The 18,563-nt window shown below is 39.9% G+C and overlaps 1 protein-coding gene across 1 annotated transcript in view; it reads left to right on the forward strand.

The window, feature by feature from the left end:
* The window catches only part of col19a1 (collagen, type XIX, alpha 1), a 40,478-nt gene extending 32,324 nt beyond the window's left edge, over nt 1–8,154 (forward strand). The window contains exons 11-12 of the mRNA XM_078787427.1: nt 5,745–5,789; nt 8,089–8,154. Of these exons, the coding sequence (XP_078643553.1) occupies nt 5,745–5,789; nt 8,089–8,154 (111 nt within the window). The remainder of the gene's footprint in view (nt 1–5,744; nt 5,790–8,088) is intronic.
* The last annotated feature ends 10,409 nt before the right edge of the window (nt 8,155–18,563 follow it).

The raw sequence follows: 18,563 nt of genomic DNA on the forward strand, positions 1-18,563 counted from the left end.
ACAATGTCGAGCAGCTTAAATCAATCTTTGATTAAGGATTTCAATACCAAAAAAGAACACGGCGAACGGCTGCTTCCAGTCAACTTTGTTTGAGCGGATTGAACATGACCTGTGAACCAGGAAGTGCGGGAATCGGTGTGTGTGCTGTGCTCTGGTGGTGGAAGTGTGAAAAATAAAGTTGACTGGAAGCAGCCGTTCGCCGTGTTCTTTTTTGGTATTGAAATCCTTAAGCAAAGATTGATTTAAGCTGCTTTTGTATCGATATAAGCAGACCAAATTGGCTGGCGGGAGATGAAAAGGGCATCGTAGTAACCGGATTATCATAATAACCGGGTATCGTACTAACGGAACTAATTATATCATAAAAGACTACAAATTTGCCGGGAAATGAAAATAGTATCGTAATAAGTAGTAATTCGTTATAACCGATATCGATATAACGAGACTTTACTGTATGTGGCTCAAAGATGCATAACCTTACACGTGTCTGTTGGCCCCAGGGGGCCCACCCCACTATTTGATTGATTGATTTACATGAAAATAAATGTTTTTTTACATATATAACACCATGAACTATTTGTAGTTCTGACATTTGGAACGGAACTGTGTGTGTTTTACTGTGTTTTGCATGCGTGTGAATGCATTCCAATTTCGCCTGAATATCTAATCACTTCAAAGCTACAAGACTTTGTGCCTTTTGTGTATTGTATTTTAGTGTGTACATCTACGGGTCGACAACGGCGGTCGAGTAGTTAGTGCACAGACCTCACAGAGTTCAATCCCACCCTCATCTCTGTGGGTTTTCTCCGGGTACTCCGGTTTCCTCCCACATTCCAAAAACATGCTAGGTTAATTAGCCACTCCAAATTGTCCATAGGTATGAATGTGAGTGTGAATGGTTGTTTGTCTATATGTGCCCTGTGATTGGCTGGGCACCAATCCAGGGTGTACCCCGCCTCTCGCCTGATGGACAATTTGGAGTCGCCAATTAACCTGTTGTTAATTATATGGATGTTAATTGGATTGCATGTTTTTGGAATGTGGAAGGAAACCGGAGTACTAGAAATCTAGCAAACTAGAGAGCTGCGCCCCAAACGCTAGCCTTCAAGTTTTTTTCTTTAGACTTAAATAGCCAAAAACTTACCACTTCCACACGGATAGGGAGGATAACTATTAACAGTTATTTAACCTTTAACATGAACATTAATTCTGGGTACATGATACATGGCCGCACTAACATTAAACTTTCATATCAAGGCGGGGGCCTCAAACTAGTGTCCTGCGGGCCACACTTCACAGCAACACAGAGGCGTCCATGCTGCTCCACTTTTTTTCTTTTTTTTTTAACTTTGACTTGAATTCATAATATTGCTTTAAGCATGATTGTTTCATGGCACTCTTCACTGAATATGTAAAAATCTTTGTACCTTAATGGTTATAATTTGCCTTCAGCGTGCAGGCACCAATGAATGATTGGGAATGACTGTGAGCCCCAAGGTGCTTTTCTCCAATCAACATAATGACTGTAAAAGAATCCCAATAACAAGACAACGGGTTCATATTACCAGACCCTCTCCCCGCAATAATGAGAGCGGCTTGTGACTGAAAGAGCACCAAATTCCCATTAATCAAATTCCCCCCTTTAATTGAGTCAACCTGGAGTTGTTTACGTGCTCGTTATCAAATTGAGCCTTGAACTCAGACGCTCCTTCATTCTTGGCACATCGACGCTAATAACTCTGCGAAGAAATTAGCTGCAGAACCCCCCCCCCCCCATACACACATGTGTGTGTCAGGTTGCCACAGTAAAATGCTTAGACTGTCAATTTGAATTTGCTTTTCACGTTGATTTCTACTGATTGCATTTAGGCACATATTTTAAAAACATCACGTCAATGGGATCATTAGTGCCCCCCGGTTTTGTACCATGACTTTTCCTTGAATGTTGGCGAATCGACTCGGAGACCATAAATTAGTCACATCTATGGCAAAGCCAGACTTATCTTTTGCATATAGTCCCCCATTAATAGACCCTTTAACTATATTTAACCATGACAAATGATTGTGTTTTTGCAGCCCTTATCACACCCCCAATCCCTCTTACCCCGTCCCCTAACTTATTTAAGAGCGTCTCTGCTACCAGCCCAAATGTGTCACACCTAACGAGGCTTGCTGACAATTTACCCTGTCGATGTGTGTCAAGGCTCATTCATCAGCTTTCGCTCTCTGTCCCAGCTGTCCGTCTATCTCGTTTCGGAGCCGCAGGGCTTGACTTTGCTTAGTCCAGCCAAGCTGGTTCCGCGTGTAAGAACAATCATATAAACGGCGCTTGTCAAAGCTGAGCGCCATGAGAGGAAACGGGGCTGAGGGATTGACACACTGTAAGGGACACTATCGCTGTCCTTTTAGCTCCTTTTGGTTTCTGGGCTAGGCTAGGCTAAATATGTGTATCGATGTGCTGAGAAAATACATTTCTGTAGTGTTTTCAATCATCAAAATACGGCACGATACTGCAACTATTACATGTTATCATCAGTGTATCATCATGTTAATGCATGAGCACAGCACATACTATATCAAACCATTCAACGTTGTTAGAGGTTTTTTTTTAGCTTCATAGTTGAAATACTAGGTGTATTCCAGTGATACATATGCTGCATTTTTTTAGAGTTCCAAAGTTCTTGCCAAAAAGAAGTTGGCTTATGTTCATCGCAAGTTGGTGTTTGCTCCTGCGAAGCTGAGTTTGGAGGTATTTTAAGTTAAATTCCAATGAGGTCCTGATGACATGTGGCAATCTGGCGATGTGATTGCAGTCTAAGCTGTAAACACAAGCCAAAAACACTCTAATCAAAACTGCATACTACAGTAAAAGCTTGCTTGGCATCATCAATCCATTCCAGAAGGTCCAACTCAAAAGGAAAAGTACTCTTTCCAAATAAAAAAAAGTCAAAAAATGAGCAGCAAGGTGGCCTAGTGGTTAACCTGTTGCCCTGTCAGAGCATCGAGGGTTTGTATCTCCGTTGCTTTGCATGTTCTCTCTCTGAATGGCTTCCCACCGATTCCAAAAATATGCATGTTATGTTAATTTTAGTCTCTAAATTGTCCATAAGTGGGAATGTGAGTGTGAATGGTTGTCTATTGGCGACCATTCCAAGGACAGCTGGGGTAGGCTTTAGCATACCCGTGACCCAAGAGGACAAGCAGTAAAATAGATGAAAAAGAGAAATAATGACCATTATTGATGATTGACCATTGTTATGTTCACATGGACACCACCTTCATGTTTGGCTATCAGTTATTTCTACGTAGTCTAGACCAGTGTTTTTCAACCACGGCACGTTTTTTACATTGGAAAAATCTTGTGGCACACCACTAACCAAAAATGTTCCAAAATGTCACCACGACCTCACACGTGCATCAATAAGTCCATCGGAGGAACAAGGTAGGTGTTGCCACACGGACCAATATTACATTGCTCTGCCAGTCTTTACACCACAGACACTCCACAGTAGCCATGTTTTTACATCACCACTTTTTCTCTTTCCGAATGACCTTTCGGGAAACAATGGTATCCATGGAAAGGAATATTCCAATCTCTTGTCTACATGCGCCATGAAAATCAAACAGAATAGTCAATAGGGCATGCCCAGTAAAACGTAAACATCAACATCACGTGATACCGGCTTCCCTGAGTTTTTCTTCCACTTGTTGGAATAACTCCGTATTGCCAGTTTTTCGTCTGTCCCGTCTTGAAATTTAGTTTGAATCAAAAACAAACGTTGCTTAGTCCAGTGCCGATTGCTGGCCTCCATTTTTAAAAGTGAAGAACATCTGGATCTGCGTGTTACGTCATATCTGAGCATGCGCTGAAAGAACGCACCCGGATAAATTTAAGCATGAAAAGATCAAATTCAATCTTGCTAATATTTTATAATTAAACTCAGGACATGTTTTATATAGATATATATTTTCTTTTTTAATAAAACTGCACTTGTGAATAAAGTATAGAAGGGTTTAGATTCTGTTCCACAGATGGCGCTAATGCACACGAAAGCTGCTTGCCAACCGCCAATAAACAACAGAAGAAGAAAAACACCAGGAAGAAGAAGACACCCTGGCAACTTTCCATTTGAGCGGGTACAAGATACCTCAATCTGATTGGTTAAAGGAATATTCCATCCCTGTTCAATTCTTTCCGTTTGAGCAAATAAACCAAATGCAATTGGAATATTTGGGTCCATGTATACCAGGGGTCTCAAACTCAATTTATCTGGGGGCCACTGGAGCTAGGGTCTGGGCGAGACTGGGCCGCATCAGGTTTTTAAAAAAAAAAAAAAAACGCATTTATTAAAAACAGAAAAATGAATAAACTTTGCTTTGGTTCTGATTTTCAACAATAAAAGCTCTGATAAAACATTCCACTGTTCTCAAATATCTTACTTTTTATTTTTCTACACAAAATAAGATCAAGAATAAAGAAAATCAATCAATCAGTAATAAATAAATATAATAATAATAATAAAAACTTAAGAAAGCACATATAGTTGGTGGGTAGACAAATGATTTTTTTCAGATTAAAATGAACAAAGCATTATTAGAGCCCTGTAGACATGACAAAACACGACTATAGTCACATTTATACTCTTTTTATTTACAACATATTGCGCAACTGCAGGGTCTTGAGACACATGCTAACTCGCAAACTAGAGAGCTAGCCACCTAAACGGTAGCCTCCAAGTTATTTCCTTTCAACTTAAAAAGCCAAAAACTTACCACTTCCACACGGATAGGGAGGATAACTATTAACAGTTATTTAACCTTTAACATGAACATTAATCAAATGTAATAATTTTTTCTGGGTACATGATACCATACAGCATCCATATCAAACTTGCGCGGGCCGCACTAACATTAAACTTTCATATCAAGGCGGGGGCCTCAAACTAGTGTCCTGCGGGCCACATTTGGCCCGCGGGCCACGTGTTTGACACCGCTGATGTATACTATTGACATAATATTTGCAAATGATGATTAATAAATGTTCATTATAAAAAGTGATATTGGATAATTCCTCACGGCACACCTGACGGTTTCTCAAGGTACACTAGTGTGCCCGCGGCACAGTGGTTGAAAATCACTGGTCTAGACTACATAGTCAACCACTGATCAGATCATAGACAGGCCACCTAGTTGAGCGATGACGTTCAGTAGTGGTGTGAATGCTAACAGACAGTTAATGTTGTTGTTTAATGTTGTTAATGTTGATGTTTTGTGATAAAAAATTGAATATAGTTGGACTCATGCCATGTATTAATAACACATGCCATATTGTACATGAACCATGAAGGTGATGTGATGTGATACATTTTCCTGTACATTGTGACGACGCTGTTCTTTTATGGGGTAGGAGTCAGTCCAGGCCAAAATAAGCAGCAAATTACATTTAATATAATACTTTTTCACTTCCATAATAGAATAAAAGCAAGTGAATCGGTCTGGGTATTGAAACCTGCTGTGTAAATTCAACCACAAATTTCCTTTGTTTTTCTCTCTGAACTTGCACAGCCCATTCTTAGGAGGTTGTTCACTCCAAACTTATTGAGAAATGATCAATGTCATGCATGCATGGGGGGATTTTCACCGTACTGACATTTACAGTAATAACTTCTTTGAAAGATATGCCCTTAACCTACTGACTGTACCTGTCCGGGAGAATTATATACCTCATATGTTTTTATTCCCAGGGACCGACAGGTGACCCCGGGCCAGTTGGTCCCAAGGGAGAAAAAGTGAGTGAGTCCGCCATACATACAGAGCTGGACACTATTATTATTATTATTTTATTATTGGTTTGAACTTCAAATGATACTTCAGGATCTTGTTTCCTTCACTCTCTATAGTGCTTCTCCGTGGATAGCTTGCAGGAGAATGCAGTTATTGCCAATAGCCTACGCTGGAAAAAAAAAAAAAAAACTCAGCTAGCCACGTTTAATGAGTGTTTGCAGTCATTAAACTCTCAAAATGTTGCCTGCATTGTAAGGTACTCCTGCAAATTGCAAATTCTGTTGTTCACTGAAGTGAATGAGCTTTGTTTTATTTTATATTCACAGCATGTGATGATGTAAAGCAGTTGAATTATTTCATCGCAGTGGAAGTGTTTCCCAAGCATGAGATGGAATTAGCTGCTGCTTATTTTTCATTTTTCATTATTTTTTCATTATTTTTCGTTTCCTTCTATTTTGTGCGAGTGGGTGACTTTTTGAAGTTGTCTAAAGTAGTAATGATTGAATCGTCCATAGCAGGCACTCTTCAGCTGTGCTATTCACTCTCATGCCTTTCATTCGCATTCACATAGAGAAGCTTTCCAGCTGTTAACATCCACGTATTCACAAATTGTTTATCTTAAATAACATTCCAGCTTATGTTGAAAGACATAATTTTTTTACAATATTATGTGCATTCAAAATACTGTCATATATTGAAATTAATTTTGACCAGGATTTTTTTCTTTATTTTTGGGTTCACAGGGCGATGTTGGACTCACTGGAGCTCCCGGGCTTCCTGTAAGTTGACATTCTATTTTATCTATAGCAGGGGTCTCCAACCTTTTATGGGTATGCTGGAGCCTATCCCAGTTGACTGCAAGCAACAGGCGGGGCTGACAAATTCAAACTCACATTCACACTCTATGGACAATTTGGAGTCGTGAATTAATCTAACATGCCGGCCACACAGTCAATAGGTTCGATTCTCTGCTTGGCATTTGTGGAGTTTGCATGTTCTCCCTGTGTGTGTGCGGGTTTCCAGGTTATGAGACATTCATTCATTCATTTTCTTCTGTTTTTTCCTCACGAGGGTCGCGGGGGGTGCTGGAGCCTATCCCAGCTGTCTTTGGGCGAGAGGCGGGGTACACCCTGGACTGGTGGCCAGCCAATCACAGGGCTATTGTTCTATAGTATAGAACAATGTCGAGCAGCTTAAATCAATCTTTGCTTAAGGATTTCAATACCAAAAAAGAACACGGCGAACGGCTGCTTCCAGTCAACTTTATTTTTCGCCGTGTTCTTTTTTGGTATTGAAATCCTTAAGCAAAGATTGATTTAAGCTGCTTTTGTATCGATATAAGCAGACCAAATTGGCTGGCGGGAGATGAAAAGGGCATCGTAGTAACCGGATTATCATAATAACCGGGTATCGTACTAACGGAACTAATTATATCATAAAAGACTAGAAATTTGCCGGGAAATGAAAATAGTATCGTAATAAGCAGTACTTCGATATAACCGATATCGATATAACGAGACTTTACTGTATATATAGTATATATCAGGTTGGAGGAATCAACTCATAAATTAGTCAGTTGATAATAAATGTATGCTTTTTAAGAATGACATTTCTTCCTATAGACCAGGGTTCAATTCCACCCTTGGCCACCTCTGTGTGGAGTTTGCATGTTCTCCCCGTGCATGCGTGGGTTTTCTCCGGGTACTCCGGTTTCCTCCCACATTCCAAAAACATGCTAGGTTAATTAGCCACTCCAAATTGTCCATAGGTATGAATGTGAGTGTGAATGGTTGTTTGTCTATATGTGCCCTGTGATTGGCTGGCCACCAGTCCAAGGTGTACCCGCCTCTCGACCGAAGACAGCTGGGATAGGCTCCAGCACCCCCGCGTCCCTCGTGAGGAAAAGGCGGTAGAAAATGAATGAATGAATATGCTGAGAGTGCAAACATGATGGCGCTGTTCACACAGAAACGTTCCTGGAATTTATGTTAAAATCCTGAACATTTCCTCGTGGATAGTTTTTGAGGACACAGATGTATCACTACAGCCAAGAGTATGCAGACCACTTCATTGATTTGGTAATAACACAGGGACAGGTTTTATTTAGTGTGTCATGGGTCAGCGCTGTGACTCTGACTGTCCTCTGACTAATGTGGAGGACATGTGCTGCGTTTCTGCAGCTGTTTCCGAGAAAAGTCAACAGCTTTTGACTCTTGGATGCCAACTGAAACGTGATACAGATCATTTGGCTTGGATTTAAAAACTGAGACGTTCTTTTCGCCCTTGTGTGCATTCTGTGGCCAGGCCGACGACAAACGACTTCTCTTCTCTTTCCAAGCGGTGGGCAGCAGGCTGTCTGGGGACTTGTAATAACTATGCCCTCACTTCTCTCGGGGTCAGGGAAGCTAAGGCTAATTACCTTGTTACCAGATGTATCGCCTTACTGTGACAAACGTCTTATCATTTAAACTCTATGGACAAAAGCGTTAAGGCATAATTCCTAATAATCATTTTTATACAAAAAAATATGCAGAGTGGACCCTAACAATGCCTTCCATGTTCACTTCCTGTGGTTGTCCTAATACTTTTGTCACTGACTTTGCTTTTATTTGACTTGTTAGGCTGACAAGGAATGTCTCAAAGGAGATCAGGTAATTGAATTCAATCTCATTTCCTGAAATGAGCAAAGCACGATGTCTTTCATTTAGAATGGTTCATCAATCCTTTTTATTTTCCTGTGCACACAAATGCTTCATTTTTACATATTCAGGGATTCCGGGGTGACAAAGGAGAACAGGTAACTAATTAAACATCACAAAGGGACTGCAATACATTTGGATGAAGAGTCTTGAACCAGTCATGATGTGCTATATACAGTAAAGTCTCGTGATATTCTCGGGAGTCGGAAAAAATACAGATATAACCGGACTATCCATATATCCGATCCTGCGCCAAACTGCATTAAAAGTGGGCAATAATGCACATGTCGAGCAGCTTAAATCAATCTTTGCTTAAGGATTTCAATACCAAAAAAGAACACGGCGAACGGCAGTTGGTTCTTCTGTTGCAGGCATGTGTTTGGCCAGCTATGTGGGGCGGGTTGAGCATGACCTGTGAACCAGGAAGTGCGGGAATCGGTGTGTGGGCTGCGCTCTGGTGGTGGAAGTGTGAAAAATAAAGTTGACAGGAAGCAGCCGTTCGCCGTGTTCTTTTTTGGTATTGAAATCCTTAAGCAAAGATTGATTTAAGCTGCTTTTGTATCGATATAAGCAGACCAAATTGGCTGGCGGGAGATGAAAAGGGCATCGTAGTAACCGGATTATCATAATAACCGGGTATCGTACTAACGGAACTAATTATATCATAAAAGACTAGAAATTTGCCGGGAAATGAAAATAGTATCGTAATAAGTAGTAATTCATTATAACCGATATCAATATAACGAGACTTTACTGTATATCACTATATTGACACTTACTATGGTACCCATTATGGCATTGGATGCTCATATCACCTTGTACTTTGGTACGAGGTACATTATTAAAAACAAAAACTAAACTGTATTATGGAAAGCAGGAAGTGAACAAATGTAACAGTTAGTGATTGTAAAAGTACCAGATGGAGGGGTAGGATTTAATAAGCTTTGCTTCTTCCTACTCCTTTTGGACATGTGGAACTGGGAACTGATTATGGGATGCACTCAATTGGAATCTGATGCATGTTCAAATGAAATAAAACCATTACCATTACCATTACCATTACATTTCAGTAAATATTAAAATGCAAATGCATTTCCAAAACAATGGAAATGGCTGTAAATATAACAGAGTGCCTTAAAAAGGGGGCACTTATTAATGAAATGCGAAATGTGTTTCTGAATTGTCTTTTTTTTTGCAAGAAACAATCCGGACTTGATTGACTCCAACCGTGTTCTTCCTTCAGGGACTGGATGGACTGTCAGGCCGGCCGGGGGAAGCAGGCAAGGAGGGCAAAAGGGTGAGTAAACATCAGAGCTTCTCTAGTTGTGTGGCCTGGATGTTGCCGTGCGGCCAAACAACAGCTGACTTGATGTTGTAACTTCGTGGGGGACAAACGATGACGTGTGTTGCAACGGTCACACAATGAACAAAAGATGGACGGCCTTAGAAGCCGGCTGCATGACAATAAATTAACAGGCTGCACACAGTCAGAGCGCGACTGGGAGCAAACACTTTGGGTCACTTTGGAGGACGGCTCTTCTTTCAGACAGTTTGGAATAGAACTATGACCTTTTTGGAAGTGTGGCAAGTTGCACTGTGTATTGGGTATAGTTTGGAAGGCTTCATGTTTTATATGAATACAAAGTAGGAAATCTATTAGTAAATGCAACAAAACAACTTTATTCTACTATTTAACAATACACATTTTTAATTAAACAAATCCATCAAAGTCCCGATCTTCTGTATCTAAATTGAACAGCTGGGTAATTTCACCATCAAATATGTCGGGTTCCCGCTCATCATTGTCGGAGTCAGTCTCGTTGTCAGGTGGCTGTTCAGCAATGATGCTGGCTTTCGCCAAAGCTCGGACAACAGTTAAAGCAGATCCCTTAGTCCAAGCATCCACAATCCATTCAATATGGTGGCTTGTAACTCGCTTGGTGCTTCCTCCCAGTTTTACTAAAGGTGTGTTCATGGTCTTTCATCCATCGTTTATATGTACGTCCCTCGCAACTTCACTTTGAACACCGTACCGTGTTTACACCAATGTCGAGTAGTTGGAGCTCTTTTGTTAATCCTCCTGGACCAATTTTTAATTGAATCCCTATGATGTATTGAATATAAAACACATTAAAAAATGCAATAATCCCTTGTTTATCACGATGCTGAAGTTAACTTTCCATTCGTCAGCCTTTGATTCAATTTAACATGGTATTAATGTCATGTCACCAACAGTGCTGTACAGTAAAGTGTCGTTATATCGATATTCTCGGGAGTCGGAAAAAATATCAATATAACCGGACTATCCATATATCCGATCCTGCGCCGAACTGCATTAAAAGTGGGCGGATCTTTGATATGGCATGTAATTTTCTCCTTGAGTTCATGGATTGCGTATCTAGCATGCTTTTGTACTACAATACATTTTGTACTACAGTAAATAAAAATAAACTTACGCTGTAGTGATTACCGGTTACCGGGACACAATTCACCCCGGAACTATTGATAGGGAAGGTGTTGCCACCCGGAGGGGTAGGCGTGAGGAATGGGTGTTTTCCGCTGTGTGTGCTGCACTCTGGTGGTGGAAGTGTGAAAAATAAAGTTGACTGGAAGCAGCCGTTCGCCGTGTTCTTTTTTGGTATTGAAATCCTTAAGCAAAGATTGATTTAAGCTGCTTTTGTATCGATATAAGCAGACCAAATTGGCTGGCGGGAGATGAAAAGGGCATCGTAGTAACCGGATTATCATAATAACCGGGTATCGTACTAACGGAGCTAATTATATCATAAAAGACTAGAAATTTGCCGGGAAATGAAAATAGTATCGTAATAAGTAGTAATTCCTTTTAACCGATATCGATATAACAAGACTTTACTGTACTTACTAATCTTGATACTGAATAGGAATTTTATTGGCGAATCTGGCACATATAATTGAGCCTTATTGATTATGGCTAGCAACAAGTGGCCATAGTGGCCATTTTTTTTAAATTATTTTTTTAAATATCTGACTGCTGTGCCCCGCCCTGCTTTTTTCTCATGTTTTAACTGTGTATTAAAGAATGAATGTTGTATTTTGGTGTGTCTTCTACTCTGTTTACTTGCTTTTTTTTCAACTCCATTCTTCAGTAAAGTGTCTTTGAGTATTTTGAAAAGCACTATACAAATAAAATGTATTATTGTTATTATTATTATTATAGGGGGTGTACATACTAATATCTTTAGTGAATTGTTGCTCAAAGATGAATTAAGAGTTAAAGAAAACGATCATAGAGTAAGACAGAGTGGCCCCGTTTTTGTTTTGTTGATATGCAGCCAATCGAAGGGGTTGGTGTTTTTCCACATTACTTAAAAAAACCTTCACTGGAGATAGTGTAACAAGTACTCGGAATGAAGTAATGCTGTCGTCACATTACATAAGGACGTCAGAGCGGGCTGGAAGCTTGCCTGACACAGGAATGTTGTTCTTGACATCACAGCTGACATGCAGCATTCAAGGACAGGTGACGTCCATTTGTGTTCAGTGTCATTGCTTTGGCTCAAATACCTCGGCTGTTGTCCCCCCCAAATAAACAATTAAGACTAGTCTCGGACAAAGCTGCACTAAAGTGTCGTCTCCATTTCAAGTAAAAAAATGTAGACTATGTAGCAGCATTAAGTAGGTCAGGGAAATGTTTCCAGATTAAGAAAATGCCAGTGACGCACAAGCTTTGAGACATTTGGACACAAGAGGCTCAAGGATGCCTGCCTTCATTTTTCACCCCAAATGTTTTCTAACAGCATTAAGAACTTATGACCTCTCATCACTTGTGTTATGTCCAAAAAAAAACACATTTACAGTAACTGTTTTGATACATTTGGTGTCAGCACTTGCCGATTTCAAGTACAGTAAAGTCTCGTTATATCGATATCGGTTAAAACGAATTACTACTTATTACGATACTATTTTCATTTCCCGGCAAATTTCTAGTCTTTTATGATATAATTAGCTCCGTTAGTACGATACACGGTTATTATGATAATCCGGTTACTACGATGCCCTTTTCATCTCCCGCCAGCCAATTTGGTCTGCTTATATTGATACAAAAGCAGCTTAAATCAATCTTTGCTTAAGGATTTCAATACCTTTTTTGGTATAAATCCTTAAGCAAAGATTGATTTAAGCTGCTCGACATTGTTCTATACTATAGAACAATGTCGAGTGCATTATTGCCCACTTTTAATGCAGTTCGGCGCAGGATCGGATATATGGATAGTCCGGTTATATCGGTATTTTTTCCGGCTCCCGAGAATATTGATATAACGAGACTTTACTGTACTTAAAGACGTCATCATTTGATGTTGTGCCATTCTGGTTTTTTCATGGACAATGGACCTCCTTAGAAGTGAGGGTGAATGCAATGTGGAACAATTCTCAACTCGTCTTCAAACCCAGACTTCCCGCTCCCGGGCCACGTCATCCAGCTCCTCCCGGAGGAAAAGAAAGTATTCCCAGGCCAGTTGAGAGACACTGTCTCGTCAACGTGTCCTGGGTCTTCCCAGAGGCCTTCTACTGGAGGCATCCTGGAGGCATCTGGCTCCTCTCAATGTGGAAGAGCAGCGGTTCTAATCAGAGTTTCATCCGGGTGACAATGCTTCTCATCTTATTTCTAAGGCAAAGTCCGGACATGACCATACTAAGTAAGGACAGGAACGTTGCTCAATTGCTAAAGAGCTTTGCCTTTTGAGGATCTGAGGATGTTTTTTGTTCTTAAACCCTTGTCGCGCAGATGCTTTCTGATTGGTTAGCCAATCAGATCCTCCGGCTAAGGGCCAGTGGCATTTTTTTGTGTGTACCATTTGTCTTACTGCGTCCAACCTCAGCAGCAATGGCGTGATGCAAGGGGCCTTGCTTATGCAGCTTAACAATCCGACTGCGTTCAGAGAGAGAAAGCTTTTTTGCCTTTGCCATCAAGAGACCATGACAGTGTGACGCCCTGACAGAAAATGACATTGAATCCACATTTTTGCCAAGATTTTTGCTTTTAAAGGCTGAGATCTTAACCCTCCTCTTGTGTTAGGGTCGGCACCGACCCGTTTTACATTTTAATGCATAAAATGAAACTCTATTTCAACAAAATAAAACTATATTTTAAAATGATCTGGTTGAAATTATGACCACTGTATTGTTAGGGTCGGTTTGGACCCGGTTATAATAATATGACTATAAAGCAATATTTTGAGTGTACAATTAGCCAACACAATGACAACCAGCTCCTCTTCTCATCATGGAAGCTTCAGGGGATTCTCATTTTGACCGCTTTTCCAGTATACCAGCAGAAAAACAAGGTCCAGACATGTGAGGGGAATTCACTCATTTGATTGGCTGATTTCACATTTACAATGTGGATCATGGAAAGAATGGCAAGAAGTACAGTGAACCAAGATCTGGACCTGTTCTGCTTTTTCATTTCACTTTATACTAAAGTTCTGTTGCTGAAAACAATAACTTTTTATACCTTTTCTTGACATGAATATATATGGGTCAAAATTCACCCCAACACCATACATGTTTCTTTAGTGATTAATACTAAAATGAGAAAATAAATAAAACTAATTGATTTAAGAGATATGTTCTATAGCTCTCAGTAATAGCCAGGTAACAAAAGAACCTTCAATTTATGAATATGATTCTTTTGAGGTTCATTTGACCATTTTTGGAAATAGAAATGGAGGGGTATAGTGACAAAAAAAGGCCTCCATGCCCACACCAAAAGTATTAAAAGCAACATTTTCATGGATGAGGAAGCCTAAGAAGGTAACCAAGAGATGAGAAATTTGATGGTAACTTATTGTTTTTAGTGTATTTTATAGCTTATTTAATACATGGGTCAAAACCGACCCGTTAACCTAAGAGATGATACCAGAAAGCTAACACAAGAGGAAGGTTAAACTCTTAATCAGCCGATCAACAGTCTATTTTGCTTTAATTGGGATTTTCAATACATTTCTAATTCAGATATTCAATTTGCATTTTGAAGCTCTACTTAGAACCTCCTTAAGATCCAACAGCGCAAAACATTTGATATTTTTCAACTGGTTTTAACGTTGCTTTTAACAACAGGAGTCTGTTAAGGAATACCAAACATGACAAAAATTGATAATTTCATTCACAAATTTGCAGAAAAGAAGCACAATGGTCGGACTTTTGAAGTTCCGGAAGGAAATTTCTCCTTCCTTGAACATCATACTGCCTTTGAACCGTCTCTAGCTGGTGTGGAAAAATATATATACCTACAGATATCCCAATAATAAGCAGCCTGGGTTACACATTTTGTAAAAAGTGGGTGCTTCTCGGAGCTACACATGCTGTCCGAGGCGGAAATGGACAAAGAAAGCTCATTTTGTGTTTGTGTGTGTTCCCAGTAGGGTTTACCACAAGCTTTTAAACTGTGGAAATTTCAGCATAAATACTTGATATCAAATACACACTGGAAATATACCATTGTTGGATATCTGAGATAATTGGGATGTTTAATATGTAACATGCCAAAACATTAAAGCTGTAGTCTCCAAGGCGTAGCCCTTATTTATTAATACACGACTTCCTGGTGACTGTTAATGTGCTAACATTTGTGCTTATTCTTAGCTTTGGGAGTCACATGTGGAATTGGACTTGTTGACCAACCTGTGTGCCCATTGCAACCTATTTTCGGAGAGTGGACGTGTATCATTATCAGGGTCTCGCTTGTGGCCCAGCTGATACAGCGAGACACTCTCACCTAATTAGCAACTCTTGCTCACGCTTGCAAATTATTGGTTCATCTAAGAGTCATAGCCGGCGACAAAATGACGCAGAATATCTTGATGGTGGTGGTGGTGGTGGGGGGGGGGGGGGGATGAGGGCGACCTGACCACACCACTTCTTTCATAAAATAGCCGGCAGTGGAAAGCTTTCACAAAGCTTTACAATCAAGTCAAAGCATGGCTTCCACTGTCCACTTCAATTTATTGTTGAGGAAAATATGACCACTCTAAGCCACTTAGTGTTGCTTCAAGGAGATGTGGAGGACGTTGTGGTGGGGGGGAAAGGACATGCCACCAATCCCTTGTCTTACTTTGAGGTTTAAAGCAGCAAGGACAGTCACCAAACACAGAATATTGTTTTTTTAAATCTTATTATCATGATAGATGACCAGTACATTTTGTCAGGGTGGAGGAAAGAACCACTCCAACTAGTTGAGGATGGACGGAACAGGCTGCTGCCCTTTAATCCAACAGGAGTGGCTTGGTTGTTTTACGATGGATGGTGGGCCAAACAGACTGGAACATAGCCGCTGAAGATTGAGTGGTGATGGTCTGCATTTTCCAACCAGAAAAATGTAAGCGTGCGAGGGCCGCTTTGATGTTTTTTTTCATGTTAGATATGCAAAACCAATCCAATGTAGGTCAGCATATGCAAAGCAGAAAAATATATTTAAAGAAAATCCGACTTGTATCTCGGCTGAATTATTAACATTTGTGTTGCTTGTAACGTTCAACTTTTTCTTTGCTTGTTTTTTTTTTACAAAACATCCAACCATCCATTTTCTATACCGTATACACATTTGGGTAGCGCATCGGGCGTCACAGGGCGCATTTAGACAATCAACCATTCTCACTCACAAGCACACCTTTGGACAATTTAGTGCAGAGGTCTCAAATAAAACCGACCAAGGGGCCAGCTGGGGGGTCTGGATCAGGCGGGTCCACATCACATATCCTCACTAGAATGATGTTTCAACTAAGTGACAAAATTGTCAACAAACATCGCCATAACAAACATAGCCAGAAGTTCCGATACTGAGTTCATGTCATGGTAGAAAAAAATCCATAACAAAAAACATAAAAACATATACCGTATTTTCCGGACTATTTTTCATAGGTTGGCTGTTCCTGCGACTTATAAATGAAAAAAGTGTTTATTTCACATAAATACTGGACACCTTTTTGGTTCATGTTTATTTTTTGTGTAGCTGAATAAGCATTGTGTTAGCATATCTTACACCTATTCAGCCTGTTCTCTATTCTTTTATTAATGTTAGAACTTGCCTTCCAAGAGGAAGTAATGTCTGTTTTTGTCAAGTAGTTTGGAAAATAAATTACCTCCAAAAAATGTGATTTTTAATCCAGTGTGACATATATCCAGAAAATACAGTATATGCTTCCCAGCATACTTTGAAGCAATAGGGTTATGTTTTTAGAGATTTCTAAAATCACAAATACTTAAACTTTTCAAACCGCTAAAATAATGCATAAGGCTAAAAAAAACCAATTAGCTAAAAATGTCATCCAATACTTCTCTACAAGAGAAGTCTTGAACCAGTCATGATGTGCTATATATATCACTATATTGACACTTACTATGGTACCCATTACGGCATTGGATGCTCATATCACCGAGTACTTTGGTATATGGTACATTATTAAAAAAAAAAAAAAAATCTTAAACTGTATTATGGAAAGCAGGAAGTGAACAAATGTAACAGTTAGTGATTGTAAAAGTACCAGATGGAGGGGTAGGATTTAATAAGCTTTGCTTCTTCCTACTCCTTTTGGACATGTGGAACTGGGAACTGATTATGGGATGCACTCAATTGTAATCTGATGCATGTTCAAATGAAATAAAACCATTACCATTACCATTACCATTACCATTACCATTACCATTACCATTACCATTAAAAGTAAAACAAGTAAGGTTTTTTTTTCCCCATAGTATTACTACTTCTACTACTACGTGTTACCAACTTGTCCTGGGTCTTCCCCCAGGCCTCCTACTGGTCAGGATGCCACCCGGACACCCCTCTGGAGAGGTGTTCAGGGGGCATCCTGACCTCATCTGGCTCCTCTCAATGAAGTCAATGACTTCAATGCTTCTCACCTTCTCTCCAAGAGAGAGCCCAACAACCCTGCAGAGGTAACTCATTCCAGCCGCTTGTACCCAAGATCTTGTCCTTGCGGTCACTACCCGAAGCTCATGACCAGAAGTGAGGGTCGTAACCAGGATGGACTGGTTAATTGTCACCCTTTTCAGTGTGGCTCTAATCTTAGTGATAGTACGATGCTGGTCATTTGTACATTTATTTTTGTTAAGCTACAGCGTCCGCAAATGAAACCAAGGGCCAGACGTTGCAGAAGCCTGAAATATCCTACATCACTTGAGAAAAGCAGAATTACCCTTTTGAGTTTTTGTGAACAACTGAGAGGTCCGTGCTCACAATGTTGTTATTCTCAAGTGTGAGACTGATGGGCAGATGTAACAAAAAAAAACTCAGTTCTCAAAGGAAACACACACGCTCACCCCAAAAAATGACTATGACCTTTCAACACAGCATGTAAGAATTGTCTTAAGTCAGTGGACTGGCCTCCGCTTCTGGAAATAACATTGAAAGCTAGTTTTGTCAACACTCTTAAACAATAGGGTTGTTTTGTCTGTGTTTGGCCTTTCGTCCGTCCGTACTACAACTGTCTTTTGGGGTGGATGAAAACTGACTATTTGTAAAACTCAAGCAAGGTTAAAGACTCCCAAATAAATGGGAAAGCTGTAGTTCTTGTTTCCTTGAAAAACATGAACATATACATCCTTAAGTCCCTCCATCAGTTGATTTTATTCTGTGCAATGACTGACACTCATCCAGTGGATGTTTGAAATGCATGGAACAAAAACTCTTGACCTCACAGAATAACTTGGAATGTTTTTAGTGACATAGTTTCTGTAGTACTGGTAGCTCGAAACCCCATGGTGACACAGTGATCTGGTCAATTGGCCTACACTTGGTAATGGTAATGTAATGGTAATGGTAATGGTTTTATTTCATTTGAACATGCATCAGATTCCAATTGAGTGCATCCCATAATCAGTTCCCAGTTCCACATGTCCAAAAGGAGTAGGAAGAAGCAAAGCTTATTAAATCCTACCCCTCCATCTGGTACTTTTACAATCACTAACTGTTACATTTGTTCACTTCCTGCTTTCCATAATACAGTTTAAGGTTTTTTTTGTTTTGTTTTGTTTTGTTTTGGGTTTTTTTAATAATGTACCTGGTACCGAAGTACTGGG

Source organism: Doryrhamphus excisus, linkage group LG20 (assembly GCF_037039965.1).
Source record: "Doryrhamphus excisus strain RoL-2023G ecotype Guam linkage group LG20, RoL_Dexc_Guam_v1.1, whole genome shotgun sequence".
NCBI classification, from domain to species: domain Eukaryota; kingdom Metazoa; phylum Chordata; class Actinopteri; order Syngnathiformes; family Syngnathidae; genus Doryrhamphus; species Doryrhamphus excisus.